Below are 23,406 nucleotides of genomic sequence, written 5' to 3' on the forward strand. Positions count from 1 at the left end.
CCAGGAAAAGAGAGTCAACAGAACAGCCAACAACCACTCGGCTTTGAACTTGGCTATTAAAAACATAAACTGTATAAGCTGCTACTGAGACGCCTCTACATTTTATCTGATCTCATTCCCTTAAATGACTTCAAATGTCCAGTCTTAGGGCTGTGTTGTCAGCTTCAATTTTTTGTTAGATTCCTTACTGCATCACGTAAAGGTCGGTTGTTCAACCTGTTATCTATAAATTTGAGTGCCTCAAAATGGAATGATTATGATTGCCGCAAAGTAAGCTTCTGAGATTGTGGTCGTCCGAGCAGAAGATAAGTGTAAGGGTTTTGGAGAATTGTGTCAAAGCACACATCATTCTTCAGATTCCAGTCATGTTATTGGTCAAAGCACGTTCATATCTCCGTGGAAATCTCATTATTCTGGAGGAGTTAATTTGTTTCCCTATCCATTGATGTGCATTTTTTTCCACTGAACTTGCAGTTTCTGAATCAGGAATGTAACATAGGAATGCCTGAATGGACTGAAAACGGAACTAACGTGTGTGTGTGTGTGTGAATACGTGTGTGTAAATACAGGAAGATGAGCACTTTTGTTAGAGTTTAATATTACAGTCTAAGAAAACGTGCTTACCACGTGCCATCTCACACACAATTATAGTACAACAGATATATGTTGGCCCACGTGACCATGCATATCTCTTCACTCTGGTTTTGTGCATTGATAGAAAGATATATATCAAGGTTCTTTCATTATAGTTTGTGTGTTGACTGGACAATATTTATAGAGATATAACTTAGATAATAGTAAAAGAAGTACAAAACCCCAATAAAGTCATATATAAAGAAAAATATTAGGGTATCCAATAGCATTCATTTCCATTTCCAGAAAAATAATCAGAAATGTCATTTTTATTGTTACTTCAAATCATTGACAAATCATGTACCTGATAAAGTAGCATACAAGACTTTATAAGAAACAACGTGTACCATTTAAACAAGTTGAACTTCTAAGATATGTAATCTAATTAGATATAAATATAAAGAAATAGTTATTTTAACATAGCAATACTGTTCTTATTATATGTTCTGATTTAATTAATTGCATTTTTTTTGTTCTTCTCATGTTCCCTTTCATCTTGCCATGCATTTAACTCATTGTGATGTGTTACCACTGGTATTTATTTTAACTCTTTGTTTACACATTTATTCGTTGGTTTCATTTGGTGGGTTTTGAACCCAGATCCCACTGACCCCGTTGACTATTATCCTTTGCTTGATGATTTCCCCACCTCGGGCCCAGACGTCTCCACCCCCATGCTCCCACCAGTAGGTGTACAGGCTGTGGCTCTTACCCATGAGGCTGTGAGGGTCAGCTGGGCAGACAACTCTGTCCCGAAGAACCAAAAAACATCTGACGTGCGGCTTTACACTGTCCGGTGGAGGACCAGCTTTTCTACCAGTGCCAAGTACAAGGTGAAAATCAAACTGACTGCTCGAAATTTAAAGTTATCTTTCATATGCTTGGTGCATTGTGTTCCATGTTTCCTGGTGTGCCATAAAGCGCTTTTCTACAGTGACTTTCACAAACTAAAGCAAGGCATTTTAATAGCTGAATATCTAATTAGTTAAGAAAAATTATGCCTTTGGAAATCAACAAAAGCAAGGTAGGAAAATATCAAGAGCTGCAAAAAGATGTTTGAGTCCCGCCAGATGCTGCTCGCACCAGACTTTTGCTTTCCACAGGAAAGTCATTTTCCTTTGGAAATAGAAGGGCTCCAAGACTAGCTCCTGAACAAATTATGATATGATTCCTTGACTCAGAATCTAGATTACTGTCCATTATTTGCACAACCCACTCATACAGGGTACAACGGGGGGTCAGGGATGTGATGACACTTTATAGCACCCTAGAAATAAATTTCAAGGCATTAACACCGAATTCCTTATTTAGCTTTGAAACCATCTTCCTTTAAATGAGCCTGAGTTACAGCAGCCTCCTGTTCATACTCGTTTCCAAATTGTTTCATACTCATTCCCAGAGATCACTAGTGACACGTAAGAGACTGTCATTTCACTTTTCCATCTTTCCTGCCCAAGTTCGGCAATTCGAACAAAGAGTTACTAACAAAGAAATATGTATAGCCTTCCAAACCCAAGAATGCATGGATGTGTTTAAGTAGTAGACAGTGTCAACAAACTGGAAGAATCAACAAACTCCTCTTCTGTATCCATAGCACTTCGAGATCATTTATTCTGAAATAAAGTTTTAATTCTACTTACTTAATATGTATAACTTGCAACGCCTTATAGATGCATGCTTGGAAAAAAATCCATAAATGATTCACATAAGGTTACACAGCTGAAAGTTAATAGTTTACAAGGCAATAACTGGGAATGGAAACAAAGTTTAACATTATAATATCATCATCATCCAGGGTACTAAAGCACGAGGATTGGCAAGAGTTTGAGGCAAGTCTAGGCTACAATATGAGGTTTTCTCTAAAAATAAACTGAAGAAGAATGTAAATGTTACTCCAAAACTAAGGGATCCCTAGCTCTTCGTTTCCTCATACCCACTTCTGTCACCTTTCTTGACACTTCCCAGGAATAATTGCTAAAGAGAATATTGCTCCCTTCCTCCCGCTGAACTACTGTGTTCTTTAATCTGATTGCAAGACATTGGAATTTTGGGAGATGCACTTGTCTGGGGAATATTTCTGACCCCCAAACTGGAAACAGAGCAAAATCACATTGGTTTCATGATTCTGCCTTCGTCTGCAGTCATGCTGGAATTTCTTTAGTGCCTTTTATCTTTTAAGTGGTCAGAACTTTGTGGTTGGTGATAAGTCAACTTTTAGCTGAAACAATAAATAATAATAATAATAATAATAATAATAGTTTTCTTTGATATTGCTGCCCTAATAGACCAGGCAAGTCCTCAACCAAATCTATAAAATAATATTGATAAAATATATGTTATAAGTACCCTACCTATCTCCTTACAGTATTAGATTTCAGACTCAGCAGAGCCATAAATAAAGATAGCATTATCAGGAAAGAAAACAAAAAGAATATATGAGAGTATTAAGAAGTATCTCTACATATAGATTGCTCAGTTTTGAGTTTAGTTTCAGAAAAGACTGTTCCCCACTTTAAAATTGTTATGTTCATAACTTTGTAGATAATATTCATTTTGAAGAATGGCTATGGGAACTTTTGCCAGAATATGAAATAATATTTTGATTATTTTCTTTAGCCTCATTTGAATAACAAGATCCAAGATTTCTTGAGGCAAATAATTTCAGTGAAATGGCTAGTACAGCAGACATGGAATTACTCAGACTCACAAAGAATTTGAGGACCAAGCAACTAGATTTCAACTGGGCCTTCTCTGATGAAGGGAATTATTTAATTAATTACAAACAGCCCTCTACGCATGCAGAGTACACACACACACACACACACCTACTTCTGTACACTGAGATGAAGAGGTCTCTAGGAAAGGGTTGGACAGTTGAACAGTAAGAACAAATGAAGAGGATAACAGGTCTATGAAAAAGAATATCATAAATATTGAAGTTATTAATAATAAATGACTTAGTTTGTACTTTATGAAACTTACAGAAAAGAAGATGGGAGCTTTGAGCCCAGAGAGGTATTACCCAGCTATCCTGTGTTTACAACTGCAACCATATATGATTTTCCAAAGTATTTTAAGGTTTAGCTATTCATTGTAACAATAGCTCTCTATGAGTGTCTAGAAAAAGCATTCTGATAAATACTTCTGAAATTTTTAATTTGATATGTTGAATGGGTACATCATAAAATGTTATTAGTGTCTTTCAATTTTTATTTGTTGTAAAAAACATGTAGGATTTTCATAACTATAACCTAACCTATAATAAATGTTCGATTTAATAATTTTTGCCATAATACAGTAATAATGAGACACTTATATCATCAACCAATGGGAAAAGCCTTTAATTTTTCCAGATGTAAATCCCCAACACATATTTAAATATAGAAGCAATAGGAAGCATTTAGCTTGGGAAAAGACAAAGATATAAGCAATAAGCAGAAGTTGAAGTTTTTAAGAGATTTGCATAGTTTTAAATGAGCCAGGTCATGTGGAAAATAAGTTTTTACCTGTGAGACTAGCCTGCTTTTTCTTTATTATCATTTTTGCTCTTTGAGTAAGCAAGAAAGATACAATTGACTTATTTTCTACTAAAATAATTAAGCTTGTTTATAATGCAGCAAATGGACTCAAAACCAAATACAATATTCTACAATGCAATTTCCTTGTTTACTATTTATCCAGTTGCCGATTCTTTTTTGATCAATTGCTGTTCTTTCTATACATGTTTCTGTATATGTGAAATATTCAAAAAGGGAGAAAACATCACACAGACACACTCGTGCTCTGCTTGATCAATAGGTATTCGGAAGCACTCAAACTTAAAACTAGGTCTTGATTTTAAATATCTTAGTCACTATAATGCTATTAAATTAATTATTTGCAGATGAAAATTATGATGACTAACAGAAATCCAGATTTCAATGATAAAGCTATGAATTTAATTCGGGTTCAAATAGAAAGTGTCTTGAAATGGGGTTGAAATAAAATTTGTCTTCTGCCTGTGCTCAGGGGAACAGGGAACTAACCAAGTTGGCTTCCCCTTAGAACAAAGCACTGCCTGATTTTATCAATAAATCTCATATATATGAGCAGTCAGCGTATATGGACTGGCACAGAAGGGGCCTAGCTATTGTGTTATTTTGAACTGGTATCTACTTTTGGCTGACTCATTAGCTAGTTGGTTTACATGTCTTGATTTACTGAACTGACAGTTCATTCTTTTTATTTCTTTGCTTATTTCTGGTTTGTATAGTCAGAAGACACAGCCTCTCTCAGCTACACAGCAACGGGTCTCAAGCCTAACACGATGTATGAGTTCTCGGTCATGGTGACGAAGAACAGAAGGTCTAGCACATGGAGTATGACAGCGCACGCCACCACCTACGAGGCTGGTATGTGAGGAGACGCAGGCCTCAAAGGCTTGTGTTTGGCCTAAGTAGCAGTGTTCACAAATTCTGTGGAAATGGAGACAGAGGATTGGTGTGATTTCAAAATTATACTTTGTTCTGCCTTAAATAGTATATCCCGTACAATTCACAACACTTCTACAGCTAATAGTTATTATTGCAATCCCATGGAAGAGAATGAGGGGAATCAAATAGATTAAACAATCTGGTGGAATGATTAATCAGATTATTAGAATGAGTTCTTTAGAACATTAACTCATAGGATCTGAATAGGAATTCTCTTCAATGTGTTTAAAAATAATGGGAATCTAATTATCGAACTCTATCTGATAGAAGGGTGCTTTGAACAACAGTCCTAATAGATACTGGATAATCTGAGGCAAAATTTAAAAATTACAAAATTGGCCTCCTGGTTTTTTTTAATTCTAATTAGGACATCTGGAATAAGAAGTATTTCCGGTTGGCCTTGGTTATACTTTGAAAATAGGTTCACATAATGAAAAACTTGTATGAATTTTGAGAGATCTTGGATCTACATCAATACAAGTCAACATAAAGTTCAGAAGTCAAATTTTCTAGGAATAATAAATCTATAATTAAAACATTTTCAAATTTGGCACTAGAGTTTACCAAAACCTACTTCTTAAAGAATATCTTCTAAAACATATTTTATTTTGCTTTTAATTATTTTTATATTTGTGGCTGTGTTTTGTCTGCACACATAACTGCAGGTGCCAACAGTGGCCAGCAGAGGGTGTCAGAACTCTTGAAGTCACATGACCTGGGTGCAGGAAACAAACTCAGTTCCTCTGCAAGAGTTATTTGTACTCCTAGCCACTTAGTAACCTTCCCAGCTCTAATAGTTTCTATTTTTAATTGGTTTGTTATTTATATTATATTTAGGTATGTAAAATTTATATTTTTCCCCTAGAATTTGCCTCTTGATGTTGCAACTTTAATTTTATTTATGGTTTTTGCCTTAATTTTTAGAGCTCTACATTTAGTAGGTACTTCTATCTATAAAAGTCTTTCTTGAGCCAGGCGGTGGAGGCATTCACCTTTAATCCCAGCACTTGGGAAGCAAAGGCAGGCAGATCTCTGTGAGTTTGAGGCCAACCTGTATACAAGAGTTAGTTCCAGGAAAACTTTCTTTATAGTCTCATCTTAACGTTCTTTATTGTAGTTTACTTATTATACATTATTAAGTTTCCCAGGTGGGGAAGAGACAGAAATATTTAATAAAAAAAAGAATAATGGAAAAAAAAACAAAAAAAACCCAATTCACTCAGGGACCCTTATAAACCAGGTACTTTGAAGTTTATCTTATTAAATTTAAAAGCACTTGGTAGATTTTTCAGCAAAAAAAAAAAGTTTCCCTTGTTAATTGTGAGTTGGATGCCAACGTCAGCAGTTTATAAGGAAAATGAGGTTCGGCCAAGTGAATGGCATACCATGAGGACTATAAAATACCCATTTCTGTCTTTTTACCCTAAAGGTCAGGAACAGAGTCAAATATAAACTAGCAAAACAAACAAAAAAATCGAATAAGTAAAACCTGATAGGATTTGGCTGAAAGAATATTCCTTTCATCTTAAAGTAAAGAAATTCATGCATTTTTCCCATGCACAGACATAAAATGCACACCAGCACCTGCCATGCAAAATGCACTCTACACAGTTCTCATCAAGCACCTAGCCTTACAGAGGCACCAATGGTCATTCCCAACACAGACTAAAAGATAATAAGTTTGAGACCTGTGGTTAGCAGACAGAGTGATTGTCAAATCAGATAATGATCTGAGCAAAGGTGTAAATAGCATGTGGATGAGATCCCTGGGTGATGATGAGAAGAAAGAAGCAATTCACAAGTGTCCGTGAATTCTGTAACTGTGAGGAGGAAATGAGCTGGAAAAAATAACCTGAAGATTTGCTTTAATTTTGAAATAAGATATAGGCACCAGGGCTTTCTTGCTACAAGCTGAAGGGCCTCTGTAGTAAACCTAAGGATGGTTGGCAAATTTTTAAATTAAAATAGTTCATTCTGTCCAGATGAGGAATCTTTTATTTTATTTTGATTAGCTATATTAAAATACAATTAACAGGAATGCTGCCACAAAGGAGCTAGTCACAGCTATAAGAAACTATCACTGCACTGCCCTTACCGGACTATCACCCTTGTGTTTTGAACCTGCATGTCTTCCTTGCTTGTATCAATTACTAGTCAACTGTTCAGAAGAGAGGACATTATAGGTATTTCCTGAGATAGTTGTCAAAAAAAAAGAGCAAAAAAAAAAAGCTGGTTAAAAGAGTCTACATTACAAATCCGTGTAGCCTTGAAGCTTGTATGGCCTAAAGACAACCTTTTTTTTTCTGTCTAAAAGAAAATTCCATATGTTTCTCTGAAAGGAAGAGGGACAAAGGAATATTGACAATCTAAATAACAAAAGCGTAATGTAATTTTCATGTCTGCAATTTTCTAAGTCTAAATGGTTTCCCCTCTGTTCATACACTAAATGAAAAAAATGGAAATCTGTGGGTAGGGGACATGTGAGAGCCACAGAGATGATAGGTCTTGCTCAGTATACACAATGGGTTGATTTGTAACTTCCAGGCCTTGAGACAGGTACTAGGCATAAAAAAAAAATACAGTCTCTATTTTAGAGAGAATAACAACCATTTAAAAGGATAACTATATTGAGAATCATGAAGTAACATAAGAACCATGAAGTAGCAGAAGAAATGAAGTCACCAATTTTGGGGCATGTTGAAATGATAGGAAACAGTATAAAGTACAAATTCTGTTTGAAAAAATAAGGGAAAGTTTTACAAAATAATACCTAGTCACAGTCTTGGGGCAATCATTAGGTACTAGCGGGAACCATCAAGTCCATTTCTTTCCCAGATATTAGGGGTACATTTGCAGCTCATGGGGAAATTTTAAATATTTGAGCCAAAAAGTGCAACACTGAAGTTTCTATTCATCATTCCCACAGCTTAAGGATAAAGATATGCACACACCTGAAACACATGAATTAACAGAGTGTTTGAGGAACCAAGTTCTCAGTACATTCCTATGTATTTATTATAGCAAAAAAAAAATTGAAGGATTTTTCTTTTCCTCTTTTCAATACCTGAGCTGACTGGTAAAGTAACCTTTGCATCACCCTTTGCTGATTTCCTAAATAAATATCTATTTGAACTTTAACATAGGTAAGAAAATATTAAATCTGACAAGTCACAATCTATTTATTTCTTTCATAATTTAAATTATGTATATGATTTGTATAATATCTGAATCAATTCTGACTGTATCCACCCTTTCTATTCATGGACTATGAAATACCTTGAATGAACTCTTTAGGAAAATAATCCTTTTGTAAAATGCCATTCCTTCTTTGATATTTTGCTATAAATCAATGTTGTTCTTCCAATGCCTCTTGACATATGTTTTCTTCTTGTCCATCTCATCCCACCCCCTTCTTTCTTCTTATCTTCCTTTTTTTTCCTCCTCCTGTGGGTTACTGTCATTCCCATTTTCCTTTGAAAATTTAAATATATTAAGTGATTGCCAACATAGCAAAATTAGCCTAACTTTGGACTAACTAGAGTTCCAATGGCCTTTGAGGAAATAAAATATGACACATGGGGATGATTTGTGTCTTTCCATTTGGTTCATGTCTACAAATACACAGGAAGGTATTCTGGAAGTGGAGTGTAGCTAATGGGATGACTTAGCCTATGTGGCATTCTGAAGCACTGAGAAGAGAATGAAGATGGGTTCAAATAGAAATCTAGTTCTGTTCTTCTTATTCACTGGAGTCCTATTTGGAAACAAGAAAGCAGAACACAGATGGAGAGAAGGGATGGCTCCGAATCTCCCTGTGTCAAACTAAGGCTGACAAAGAGACTGCTGATAATGAGCCTGGAAGGTTGCTAGCTACTTAGAAGGGAAACTGTCTTCAAAGGGGTAATAAACAGATGAGAAGAGTTCAGAAAGATGGTGAATGGGCTGCACAGAATTGGTTCCATCTCTAGAATATGTTGGCATTTAATTTTGCACAACATAGAGAAGAAATAGATCTGAAGAGTGCAGAATTTCTTGGTATCTTATTTCATGTCCGATTGATGAAAGTCTCTCATATATTACTTGTCTTTTCTACTTCTGTTTCTCAATTTCTGTTCTCCCTTTAGAAAATACCTAGTATATTTTTAGCCTATAATATTTAACATGTTTTTATGGAGTTTTGTGTTTGTTGTTGTTTGCTTGTATCTCTTTTGTTTCATGAAACTTGGTAGGTTAGTTTTTTCAGTTGTAATTAACTAGAGTTTCAGTAGGTTCCTTAATGGAAGTTATGCAGTTCATGTGTTCATTAAGCATACAATTCTACATACATGCATGAGTGTGAGCTCACTTCAAAGCACCTATTGCATTCTTTAGCCCCGCCTTTCCTCACTCCTTTGCAAGACATTGAGCTCCCATGGTAAAGTACCAACTCTACTCGTTCCCTTCTGCCATTCGAAGAGTTGCAGTGAATTGTAAAAGGCAAAATAGACATGACATACCTGATGATAGATCCTGATTGTTAGCGCCATGAGAAAATGCCCACCAGCTTCTTTTTCCACCACCAATGACAAGACCTTGTCTCTGTCTCATCTCACAGCCCCGACTTCTGCTCCCAAGGATTTGACAGTCATAACTCGAGAAGGGAAGCCTCGGGCTGTCATTGTGAGCTGGCAGCCTCCCTTGGAAGCCAATGGGAAGATCACTGGTAAGCATCCAGCTTCCTCCCCAGCCTTGTCCCACCTTGACCTTTGCCCCTTACTTTGCTTACTACACAGCTGCTCTTTCTCTTTGTGTGGAGTTTCTGATTCAGCATCTTGGTTCATTTCCTCATCTTCTCTGATTGGTGCTTCTTCTCCCCTGCTGAGGCTGTAGTTCTCTTAGGGTTCATACAAGTACACACACATGAATATCGGCTTTCAGTTTCTGTGCGAAATATGTGTGTTTCATTCATAATAGGCATTTTGTGTTTTATCCTATGGACCATTAAGACAATCTTCTTATGGAATGAGTGTAACAATGAATGACTGAAAGGAAGCTGATTATTTGACAGTTACAAAATTTAAAGGAATTCTGGCGGCCTTGCATTTTTGTGCAATGTGTGAAGGAGATTTGTCTTGGGATTTTTACTTCTCATTTAGCTTTTAGCTTCATTCTTAAACAATAAGGTTGAGAAAATACTTAATATTGACTGACAGAAAATGAATTTTCAGAGTGACAGCTTTTATTTTTCCTAATATAGCTGATAACAAAAATGCCTAATTAAAACATCCATTAGAAGCCTATGATGTTAATTTAGTATATATATATAAAGAAACATAATGGAGTTCTACTAGAGAGTTTGCATTCAAATGATCAATTTAGGCTTTAAATAGATATCTTCATAGAATTAACTTATTATGAAAAGCATTACACAACTCTAAATGTGCGCATTAGAGCCCAATGAAGGAGAACCATTGGGTTAGAAATTTACAAGTCTCTCTTTACTCTTCTACATGTATGTACAAGAGGTGCATGGCAATACTATAAATTAGCAGAGTGACTGAGTCTTCCTGTGATACAAATAAACAAGGAACATGCAGTTTTAGATGACAAACTCAAGTTATATGGTACTTTGTGATTTTTTTTCAAAATAAAGAGATGATGTGAAGTTTATCAATGTGATTGAAGTTGAAGATTTGTTTTGCTTAGGAAATGGTTCTTAATGTAATAGCAAACAGAAATTTCATGTGAAACTGATAAAAAGTGGACAGATCCGAAGCATAAAATTCCTCCCCCAAGAGGATATGTGTTCAATTGTCACTGTGCTAGCCCTTTGAAAACTTGGAAGAATACATTCTAATATTTTTTTATTTTCATTTCTCTGTGGTCTGGTCTACTTTCATTAGATCTGTTTCAGTAAGTTTGTAGCTTTTGATTTATTTATGCTTTATTTCATTATAAGCAGGTTTTTATAAACATATGTCAAAAATAGATGAAATTTTAAGAAGAATATAGAAATTTTAATGAAAAAAAAGATATGATGAAAGCTATGTTTGGTAAGCTACGAAATGAGTCACACTTTCCACTGCTACATTCTTGACTCTTCCTCAAATAAACCGTCAACTTAGCAAAGGAAACAACAGAATGTATTTTCAACTCTGAAAAGCAAAGCCTCAATTTTGCTTTACCAATCTAAAAATTAGAATTTTAGCCAAATTAAGAAATCTCTTACCCTTATGCTAGGAACCTGGAGAGAGGTTTGGGAGGTATGTATGGATTGAGGTCCATCTTCCCAATATGATGACACTGAATGAGTCTCCTTTTCCTGCGGTTAACACACACACACATAAACACACACACACACACACAGGAAGTACCAAAAACTTTAAAAGCTGACACGAGGATTATATCTGAGTTATATTGATGATTATCTTTATTTTCCCGTGGAAAGTACCTTAAGCACTGCGAACATTATTCCATTGGGCTGAATCTTCTAGTTGGGCACCAACTCAATTTCCCTATGTTCTATCAAAGAAGTAAAAGGGTATCCTACCCTTTCCTTGGAAGACTCCCCTCCTCCCCATCATTCCTTAATAGCCACATAACCTGTGTGGTTTCTCATATTTACAGCTTAAAAGCTAAAATCGAGATACAGGTGAAAACATTCAATATTTGTATTTTGGGTTTGGTTACCTCACCCAGGATGTTGCAAATCCATGGACTTCAAAAAGATGAGATGAGAAAACATGAATAAATAAAGAATTTCAATGCTGAGAAGGTACATCAGATAAAACCAATGTCATGCTAATCTGATCATGAACTCATCATATGCAGGGAATTTAGAATAATTTTTAATATAATGTTCACAACAGAGGACGCAGTGGCAATATACTTGTCCTGTTCAAAAGAATAAAATAGTAACTGATCACATATTCTTACTGTTCTTCAAAGAAATACAAGATTTCTGAAGTAATTCATCCACGCACAATTACCATGATTGCCTACTAAAACCTGTTGAAGATTGAAGGTCCTGGCTGGGTTGAACTCTTTGTCAGAGATCACATGACATACCTTGACCTACCCAACACAAAGCAGTGTACCTGCTCTGTGGAAGGGGAACTCTATTTAATGTGTCTTGTGCTACTGTAACCAATTCCTCTGCCCTAAAGTCTCTTGGATTGTGAAATCATTCAACCATTATTTTTATTCCATTTTGGACAGTTGTCCTAACTACTGCTTAAGTCCCATTTACCAGAGTATGGGTCATTTTATTCTCAACATTAATGTTTGATGAGAGAATAAACGTAGAAAAATATAAAAAGGATAGAGAAAAGATGGAACAAATTCTGGCACATTGCTTCTTGAATTCCAAATGCCCGCTTATGTGAGGAGGAGCAGAATGATAACTGTGTAATGTTGCATTGTATGCATATTAGATAAATGTGACTTTAAGACGAGAGCACCTAGCTGTACCAACAGTCCCAGAGGAACCTCCAAACTCTGATTTCACACGAAACTTTACTTTTTCGGTCAGATGTGCCAAGTGAAAGAATGAGATGACAACGAAGGGCAGAAGACAGCCATTGGTAACAGATTCACACATTTCCAAAGGAGACTGTGGAGTTGTGAAAGTCTGCAATTTAAAATTTTAGATGGTGGATTCTGTAGCTTGAGAATATACCCAAACCTGGCCATTCAGATGAATCTGGGAGCTTTCTCCAAGATCACTTTTTAGCGTTGGATAATAGTATCTTCAACTGAAGTTTGGAAAGTTTTAATTGTCAAATTAAAAAAAATGTAATCATCTGTGTCACCATAATATCATGACTGGTGGAAGGACAATTTTAAATTGTCAGAACCTGACACAAGATGAGCTTTAGCTAATCGGCTACAGTTTTGAATACTTCAAAAAATTATTTAGAGGAATCACAGTGAAAGTCAATGCATTGTTTTTTTTCTGTAAAAATTTAAAAAAAAATCATAAAAGAGCATAGCTACGTAGGTGGGAAAGTAATTTTCAAAGTTTCATATGCATTGTGCCCTTACAACAGCATGGAAAATGTTAATTTCATTAGAAGTCATTAATCACTAGGTAATGATAGCACGTGCCTTTAATGCCAGCATTTGGAAAGCAGAGACAGGTGGATCTCTGTGAGTTCAAAATCAGCCTGGTCTCCACAGCAAGTTCCAGGGCAGCGAGGGCTATCAGACATGGAAATCCAGACTCAATAAAAAAAATAACAAAATAAACCAAGTCATTAATCCAAAACAAGACTATACTACAGATATTCATACAATTAGTGAGTTTCAGTACTGATTACTCGTGAATTTTGTGAGGAATGAAAACATGCCAGAGGGTGTGGCTGCTGCCATAAAGAATATTTCCTTTTTTCTTTTAATTTTTTTTTTCAGATGGGGTAGAATACATGATATAATAAATAAAAGAAAGAAAGAAAAATTGTAAATATCAGGATATTCTTCAAATAGACATGGTTTCTTGGAGAAACTGATTTGGATGATAAATATGAAGATATTTTATAATTTTTAGCATAAGAAATTAACTGTAAATGAACAAATATCCATGAAAACACTTTTATACAATGACAGTTTAAAACCCTCCCGAACCGGAATGTTTAGAAAGACTCATATAACATGTTCATATTCTGTGTTGTTCTCTATCATAATATACCTTCTCCCTTACCTCAAACTCTCAACATGACCAAACTTTCATATTAACATGGCAACAGATGTCCAAAAATATAAAAATTCCACAGATCAACCAAGAATTTGCTCATGACATTGCTTGATCACAGGAATAATTTTGAGCACAGCTTATAGAGATTATCCTCAGTGTATATACTTCTGGCAATATTACCATGTATTAGTAGCCAAAACCAACACATGGTTGTGGTCACAATTTCTGTGTATCTAGAATATCTTTACTGTTACTTTTCGAAGGCATAAATCAATATATCAACCTAGCTAAAGTCTCATTGTTGGTGATTGGTAATAATTTAGCTTCTCAACATGCATGATTGACAGGAGGTTTTGGTTCCTTATTGATGCCCAAAATTAACCCTTACTTCCTGCTTCCTGGTCAACTTCACTGGAGATGCACTTCATCAAAACCACCATAGGAAAAGAATCATGGAATCTGCTGACAGAACAGAAATTCCAATCTCCTTTGACTCAATGTTAGAGTATACTGATGCATAATTATGTTGGTGAGAGGCAAGATTTAGAACTCATCCTAGCTCAGGAGGACAACATCACACAAATGCATGAAGACCAGAGAATGTATAGGAGTAATTGCAGCCATCAAATATGGTCAACCAAATTATTAAATGAAAAAAATCCTGCCCCGAGGTCATTTTTCTAAAGTATACCCACCCTTGAGGTAATTCCCATGAAGGCAGGTTTGAAAGAATACAAAAAAAANAAAAAAAAAAAAAAAAAAAAAAAAAAAAAAAAAAAAAAAAAAAAAAAAAAGAGGAAAGGTGAGAATTAACACAAAATAGGTATAAGTTTCATTAATCAGTCTTTATTTAAGACAAAATGATTTGTGGATGCTGTATTTTGAAATTTAGCTTAAATATACAGATCAACAGGGAAGAAATTCCCGGTTTAGAACCCAGAAATCATAGAGCTCCAAATATCCAAGAAAGTCCTATAAGGCAGTGTAGTGAGTGATACAAAAGCACAGGTGTTATCCGAATTTATTAAAAACACAAAGCTTACAGGCCAGAAAGCTCATGGCCAAGGACCACTTTTATGTGTCAGAAATACCTTAACAGGACTTCAATTGATGGAATCGATTTGGATTCAGAAGGTAAGGGAAGTTAGATTGGTGTGAATAACAAGGAATGGGGGCTACGAGCTTCCTACAGTGCGGATTTGTGCTGGTGCAGGGATGCTTCTGAAGACAGGTGAAATTCAGTCGGAGAACTCTGAAGTAAGCATGGTTCAGACACAGCAGTGACAGTTCCCAGTCCAGATGGGAGCAAGAGCGACTCAAAGGAAAATGTTTTTAAAGGACAGCATATCGCTTTAAGAAAGTGATTTTCATATGCTTACGTAACACAGTACAGTGTATGAACAATAAAAACAAGAAAGATTATATAAAAGAAACTTATGCAGATTTATTAGACTTATAAACAATGTGGAATGTAAGGCAAATATTATTTACAGAATTTTGGCAGAAAGGAAGGACAACACCATGTTTATATAACAAAAACACACACTATTAGTTCCATACAGTTTCATCTGACAATGTAATATGTAAGTTACTGATGCTTTTAAATAAGAGCACCTAAGTTGGCTAAGACTGGTGTTCAGATATGCATATTTCATAAGGCTAACTGATTTTCAGTGTATATTCAAATTAGACTATTATAAGTACGTGAATTGTTACCATTCTACTGATATACTCCCAAAGCATATAATTAAAGCCCTCCAGTGATAGGCACTAATATCTGAGAATCTTCCTCCAGCCCTTTTTCCAACTGGCTTCGTTACTTGTGAGAGGAGTGCCACACAGGTCCTGCAAATCTCCCAGAGTGACTGCAAAAAGAAAATATGACTGTTCATTTTTATAACATTATAAATATGTACAGTATTTATACTTACAATGTATCTTTATTATTTAAGCCCAGCCAAAATCAATATTAATTCATTATCATTCATTATTGGACCGCCATGAGTATTATGCAGGCATGTTATCTCAGTTTTAAATTCATCATAGTGTTTGTATTTTAGAAAAGACAAATAATCAGGATTTATAGGTAGCTAAAACACCAATTTTTAAGAATGGCATATATTTTATTTCTGATGGCCTACTCTATGTTCTGATTCTATGCATTGAAACAATTACTAACTAATTCTTACAATATTAAAAAAGTCATTGCTTGCTAAGCAGAATGTTGTTCTTTGTAGATTGTAGACACATAATGATTATTACAAAATATATTTGAGAAATATGTGTGCATTTAAAGGAGAACTACTACATGTACACCAAAAAAAAAATTACATTTGTTTATTTATGCAGCTTACATCTTGTTTTATACCTTGGACAAGAATATACCAATAGACGACTGGATTATGGAGACTATAAGCGGTGACCGGCTGACCCATCAGATCATGGATCTCAACCTCGACACCATGTACTACTTTCGAATTCAAGCACGGAATGCGAAAGGCGTGGGGCCCCTCTCCGATCCTATCCTTTTCAGGACTTTGAAAGGTTTGAATTGTTTCTCGTCTCTTTGTTTTTTTTTGGGGGGGGGGGGTTACTCACAGAATACCTCCATAGTCTGTGTTAGGAAAAACAAACCAACAAACCTACACCGTTATATTTATTTTGGTGATAATACTTGCTAGTGGGCATTCAAAATAAATTTAAATTTATTTTAAACTCAAAGACAATATGTCAAATATGGTTTTACCACATTTTTCTGGCATTAACACCAGAAGACATATTTAATCTGTATTTTTATTTATACCATCCAGCATTTTGCATTAGTTTCATGTATACCAATTTTATTTGAGGTGCAATGAATCCTTAGACCATTTAATATGAGGAAATAAAAATGTAGATGTATTGAATTACGTATATAGCCAAAAATTGGCAACCCTATTTCCTTTCAATAATGATTATTCTTATTTATTAAAGTAAACTTTAATAACATAAACCAACAAATTGCACAAAGAAAAATGTGGTTGGCAAGTTGATAACACAAAAGCAAAAAAAAAAAAGTTTAATATGATGGGTAAGTGAAACCCCACATTCTAGTAAGAATATGTGTGTGTGTATGTGTATACACGTGTATGTGCACTCAATTTAAAAATAGTTGGTATACTTATAGAAAGTACAGAGTTCAAATATTGATGGCATAAAAATGTACTCTTTTATAATCCAGTAATATTTTCATACAAGATGAAATGCTTGCAAGAGCCTCAGTCGACGATAAAAAATAATTTGCATGGCCCATAGTTGATATTTATAGATGTATATTTGCTGTACTATGTTCTGTTTTATGCAAGGATAGATAGAGTGGGTCTTAAAAGTGTGACAACATTATGTATATATGTTTTTCCAGAAAAAAATGAATACATGATCAAAAACAAGTGAGAAATTAAAAGGACATACATGATTGACAATTCTACTCACTTTTTTTGCTGTTCATGAAGAAGGGTCTTGGAGTAACTGCATAGCCTGCTTCTCAATGCATTAGGAAGATATGCTAATATGTAGTGGACTTTTGAATTCTCATGAGTAAGCTATTCAAAAGCTGGATTTTGTTAACAGCTTACCTGAAATTTTGCCAAAAAATACACAAGCAAGCATTCATCCTAAGCCTGTGTGACAGTTCTCCATGTCACAGTAAGAGTGAGGAGGGAGGTGAGCAGCGAATGAGCTAGTTTTTGTCCGGGTTTTGCGGACCTCATGTCTAAATCAGGTTTTACTTCATGAGCAATTGAAAGGCAGCCAGTTGTTCATTTCACAGAATCATAGAATGTAACTAGATAATGTTTTGCAAATGCCTAAATTTTATCTATAGGCGGGTGCCAAATTAATTTCATGCTCATAGCGCATGCCAGGCAAGAGATGTCAGGGAGGGTTTATGGTGATTTAGAGAATCGGAATGTTTTCTACGGTAGATTGATGAGCTGCCGCAGGATATACTGGCCCACATTGATAGCCTTCCTGGAGGTTATTTAATAACGTTAACATTCAGCTCGTTACTGTTTATCTTGACTACCTTGGAATCATCTATTAAGTCATTTCCTAAGCTGGAGACAAGTTACAAAATTTCTTTTATAATAGTCTACAAGAATTAGGTCTAATGTACTGATCTGATGCTGTTCTTAATAGTAATCAAAGGCATTCTGTGAATAAAGTTTGCTCACATGGTAAAAATCTTTTCATGTCTTGGGGAAGTTTTAGATTACTCACACCAAAAAAAAATAATAATAATACAGACACTGCTATCTTTAATATAACCTGAATTCTGCAAAGAAATGTAATTTTTATGTCACTTTAAATTACAAGTGTTTTAAGAACAATAAATTATCCATCATAAAAGATTTGATATCTCACTGAACTATGGCTACACCAAAGACAAAATCATGAAATTGCTCTGACTGAAGATTTGCTCTTTCCAAAGTTGTTTTAATGCAGAAGGCCTCTGTCCATCAGTATGTGACCTTGTTTGACAGAGAGTGTTTCAGATGTTTTTCTGAAGCTGGGGAATCCCTGTAGTCTGCTGGCTAATGGGTAAATGTTTCATTGCAAGTCACGCCCGAGGCAGGTGTCCACAAGTCTCTTTCTTCCATATTCAGACTTTGCAAAGTAGCAGCATTTTGTACTTGAGATTTGAGTTTGTCTTTTGCCATTAGCAAAAAGCTAGAGGGCTTTAGGAGACTTGGTAAATAGTCACTGGTAAACTAAAAGAACATGTATAATTAGAAAGCACATATACACATATCTGTGACATGTTTATTTATTTGAAATTTTAATTACAATTAATTTTCCACTTAATTTTTATCACTAAATAGTATTATGCAAATTCCCACCTCCCTTCCAAATATCCTTCACAGACGTCTATTTAGAAACTCCTTTACAGTTAAAACATTGCAAGATGTATGTTTCTGGGTGTATTACTTCCAGTGAAATCTTCATTGATGTGTTCACCTATTATATTAAGACTCATTATAGAAACAACTAAAAGAATATGTCATAGGTAATAATATATTACATGTAATAATTCACACGTACATGCATATTGTGCATGATTTCTTAGATTATTATTACTGTATAATAAATCCCTTATGTGGTATAATACATAGGATTTGTTAGAGTCGTTAACAAGTAATCCAACTCTTTCAACAATGGCTGTCTCCCAATGGAAAGTCCAAGAATCCAGTAATTGTTCAGTTCACAAAGTGTGGATGTCTCAGCATATGCCAGAATAACGAAAAATGGGGCTCTAATTCCAGTGAAGAAATGAACTTCTAGGGAAATTGAAGGCAAAGAAGCAAAGAGCAAGCACTCCCTTCTTCCATGTCCTTTATATAGGCTACATCCAGAAGTTGTGGCCCAAATTTGAACTGGGTCTTCCCAACTTAGAATATTCAAATTTAGGATGGGTCTTCTCCTCAACTGATTCAGTCAACAAAAGTCCCTTGCAGCTGTATCCAGTCACTTGGGTGTTCCTTAGTTCAAAATGTACTCAGATTGACAGCTAAAAGTAGCAATTATATTTGTGATTGCACTTGGGAAGAGGGTCACAGAAAATTTCTATAGTGAGGGAACGTCATTTCCTCTTCCCAAAAGAGCAGAGTGTTCAGTGACGAATTCTCAATAGAGCATGATCTATTCTCCTGGCTTTCATAATTGGTATTTTAAAATATGATTCTTCCCTACCCAGAAGTAAAATTCACTGAAAGTGACGTGGGAAACTGGCTTAGATTTCAAATTGTATCAGGAAAGACATGGTGGTTTCAGTCACATGACATAAACAATTATAAATTCTATTTCTAATAAGTCCTTGATAAAAAGTAACTATTACAATTCATTTAATCTCTGTTGGAAGATAATGTTCAGTAATTCTTTTTGAGACAAGTATCACTATGTCGACTTTCCAGGCCTGAAAGTTAATATGTAGGCTAGATTGGAATTGATCTCACAAAGATCTGCCTGCCTCTACCTCTTGAGGGCTGGAACTACTGGTGTATACCACCACACCCAGCTAGTAAACATTCTTCATAACTTGAATTTTTTTCACACTATATCTAATGTAACTTTACTAACAGAAAACCAAATCTGGAGAAAGTACATTTGTTCATCGCTTACTAAAAATATTTTGGACTTCAGACAATGAAACAATACAATTACCAGTTTGAAGGAACAATCTTAGGATGGAGAGAAATGAACTTGACATTCATCTCTTTTCTTTTTGTTCCCATTCGACATTATTCCATATACTCTCATTAAACACATCTCTACACTAGATATAAAACGCTGATTGGAATACCTTTCTGAATATGTACTGTGTTGATTCCCAAGTTTGTACACTTCCAGATTATGTAGCTACTTATGTCCCTCAAGTATTCTGCAACCTTATCGCTGGAAACCTGACATACTGCTTCTGACAAAGCAGTGTAATTTTTTACAGGCTACAGACTTTAGTTAAAAATCCTGCTCACCTGGGTCAGGAGGTATGCGCCTTTAATCTTGGCACTCAAGAGGTGATTTCCCGAACATTTAGCTCTATGCAGAGAAAACTTATCTAAGAGAAAGAGTGAGAGAGAGAGAGAGAGAGAGAGAGAGAGAGAGAGAGAGAGAGAGAGAGAGAGAGAGAGAGTCATCTGTTAACTCTCCATGTTTGCTTTAGGTTATTATTTTTTTAAAACAAGAGTAATTAACTCTCAGAACAATTAATTCTGGTACACAGAATGAATGAATGACTATATTGTATATTACTGCATGATATCTGGCTCACTGTGAATTTCAACAAAACATACAGAAACAAGTCAGTTTTGCAGTACAGGTTACAGGTTATCTAAATGAAGGCATAAATCACAAAACAATCCCACACCAGTTTGGAACTGTGATTAATAAAAGGGTTATTTATTTAAAATGCAGATCACCATCCTAGACCCTCTGCACGACCAGGAAAGGGGGGCTAGTAACCGGAAGCTGAGTCCAAAGCAAGAGAGAGCTCATGGCTACTGTTGCTTTAAAAAGCAACAAAGACCACGCCCAAGCGGGCTGGTATCTTAAAAGCTATTGGCTGAAGAAGCAGAGGGAGCTCCTGCAACAGCTAAATATGCCCAAAAGACACAAAAGTCAAATTCATGTATCTGTAAAATAGTTTAATTGCTGGAGACTTACAAAAGTGGAGAGTGAAAAATAAATCTTTTTTTTTTTTTTTAGTATAAACCTTTTATACTAAACAAGTGCGGGGGATAGCATATAATATGAATATAATATGAACCACATATAAATATCAGAACCAGAACAATGTATTCTTCAAAAACTCCTGCCCTCAATAGGAATGTTTTCCTGATTGAACTTGTTAGGCTATTATCAAGGCCAAGTAACTAAGAGGAGGAAAATCATTCAGTTCGAGAGAGTGGTAGTCTTTCACGTGGGTAAATGAAAAGCCCATCTTCAGTTAGTTCTCTTCTTCCACCTAAGAAGCCAGGAAAAATAAAGAAAAATACTTGTGAAATTCATAGTACACAGTCGAGAAATACAACCAGTTAAGAAAGTTTTAATCATAGAAGTATAGAATACTTCCCTTTGCCCCAAAGCACACTGCACCACTGATGGCCTGTTCACTACATGCTTGGCTACTAAGGAAAAAAAAATCAGTGTGTTCCAGCAGGAAAAAAAAGGACCCTTTTGAGAGACAGAAAAACTGTAAGCACCTGAACTGTACATGGCTGGATGTTGAAAGTAGAAGACTCAGTCCGATAATTTAAAATTATGAATAAGATGCTAAGCGCTCTAATGGATGAAGTCAACAGGATGTAATAACAGGTGGACAATGTAAGCAAAGAGAAGGGAGTCATAAAAAATGAAATGAAAGCTAAAAATAAAAATAAGCACTGTAACAGAATGACGAATTTGTTTCATTGGCGTTTTAGCAGTCTGGACGCAGCTCAGGGAAGACTGTGTTTATACATACATCTCAACAGGCACCTGAGTCCCTTAAAGTAAAGCAAACAAAGAAAGAAAATGAACAAAATTCACAAGAATTTGTAAATAACTAAAATCAGGAATGTGTACAAAATTTACAATATAAACAAACAGATGTAATATCTCTGAAACACGAATGACTGAGAATTTCACCAAACATAATTTATTTAAAATTATAGGATGCTGGTAAAAGCAACCCTTAAGTGAAAATGTGTAGCATTAAAACACATACTAGAAAAGCTAAAAGATCTAACTCAGTATCTTAAGTCAACACCTCAGAAAATCAGAGGAATGAGAGTAATTTGAATCTGGATTAAAAAGAATATAAATAATAAGAATTATAAGAACATATAATACAAATGAAATTTAAAATGGAAAATTGGCAGAGAAATCAACTAAATCAAAGTTGTTTGTTTGCAAAGTTCAATAAGAGTAGTAAGCCACTAGGTTCTAGGCAAGCTAACTGAAAAAAAAATGTAAGTGAAAAGTTAAATCTCTAACATAAGCCCTGAAAAGGAGTTGTCTCTACAGATCCATACTCATTAAAGGCATAATACAGAAACACTATAACCAACTCCATGTTCTCAATATTAACTCACTAGATGATATGGGACAACCCCTTCAAAGATAGAGGTGCAAAACCACACAAGGAAAAAGACAACTTGAATTTCCCCCTATTTATCTCTAAAATAGAATCAATAAATAGTGATCTTCTAAAACAGGAATCACCAAATCCTCGTAGGCTGACTGATAAATCCTACCAAATACTAAAGGCAGAAATTCTGCCAATTACTATACTCTCATTTAAGAGTAAATACAGAATCAATACATCCTTATGTTATTTGTCAACTGTCTTAATAACAAACCCAAACAAACACCTTAGGAGGAAATTGCATGCTGATAACTCTGATGATCGTAAATGCAACAGTTGCCAACAAAATATTAGCAAATCAAAAAAGAATGATTTACCCCAGCTATGCATTTCCTATCTACAAGCTAAAAGAAAAAAATTGTACACTATCATATCAAAAACAAAGAGAAGTCATGCAAGATATACACCAGTCATTCAAGAATGAAAATCTCAATAAGCTGGAAAGTTCATAATTTGACAAAACCTCCACGGTTAACCTCATGTATAATGATGAAAAACACAAAGTTTTCCCACTAAAACTGGGTCAAGACAAAGATGTCTCCTCTCTTCTCTGCTTTTTCACATTATATTTTTTGATCCTGCCTTAAAATAACAATACCAAAAATTTATTCAGATTAAGAAGAAAAAATTCCATTCTTTAAGAACATAATCATCTACATAGGAAATAAATCAAAAGTAACAAAAATGTTTTGCTTATGGAGCAAATTGAAATGCCATAGGATTATATTAAAATAATGGTACTGATGAGTCAATCTCTGGGAAGAAGGGAGATCTCAGAAAACAAAATATTGGCCTAATATGCAGAAGAACCTGAGTTTAAATCCCAGTACCCATGTAAAACCGCCAGGATGGTAACACATGGTTGTAATCCCCAAACTGAAAAGGCAGAGACACATGGATCCTTCAGGTTCACTGGTCAACCAGCCTTACTTTATTGGTGAGTGCCAGATCAATGACAGACCCTGCATCAA

The 23,406-nt window shown here is 35.1% G+C and overlaps 1 protein-coding gene across 1 annotated transcript in view; it reads left to right on the forward strand.

Moving 5' to 3' along the window:
- Positions 1–23,406, forward strand: part of Dcc (DCC netrin 1 receptor) — a 268,312-nt gene that overhangs the window by 159,000 nt on the left and 85,906 nt on the right. Inside the window, exons 8-11 of the mRNA XM_050121731.1 lie at positions 1,234–1,466; positions 4,886–5,024; positions 9,700–9,807; positions 16,126–16,320. Coding sequence (XP_049977688.1) covers positions 1,234–1,466; positions 4,886–5,024; positions 9,700–9,807; positions 16,126–16,320 — 675 coding nt within the window. The remainder of the gene's footprint in view (positions 1–1,233; positions 1,467–4,885; positions 5,025–9,699; positions 9,808–16,125; positions 16,321–23,406) is intronic.

The sequence above is a fragment of the Alexandromys fortis genome, unplaced genomic scaffold (genome assembly GCF_014885135.2).
Source record: "Alexandromys fortis isolate MF-2015 unplaced genomic scaffold, M_Fortis_MF-2015_v1.1 scaffold_202, whole genome shotgun sequence".
In the NCBI taxonomy this organism is placed as follows: domain Eukaryota; kingdom Metazoa; phylum Chordata; class Mammalia; order Rodentia; family Cricetidae; genus Alexandromys; species Alexandromys fortis.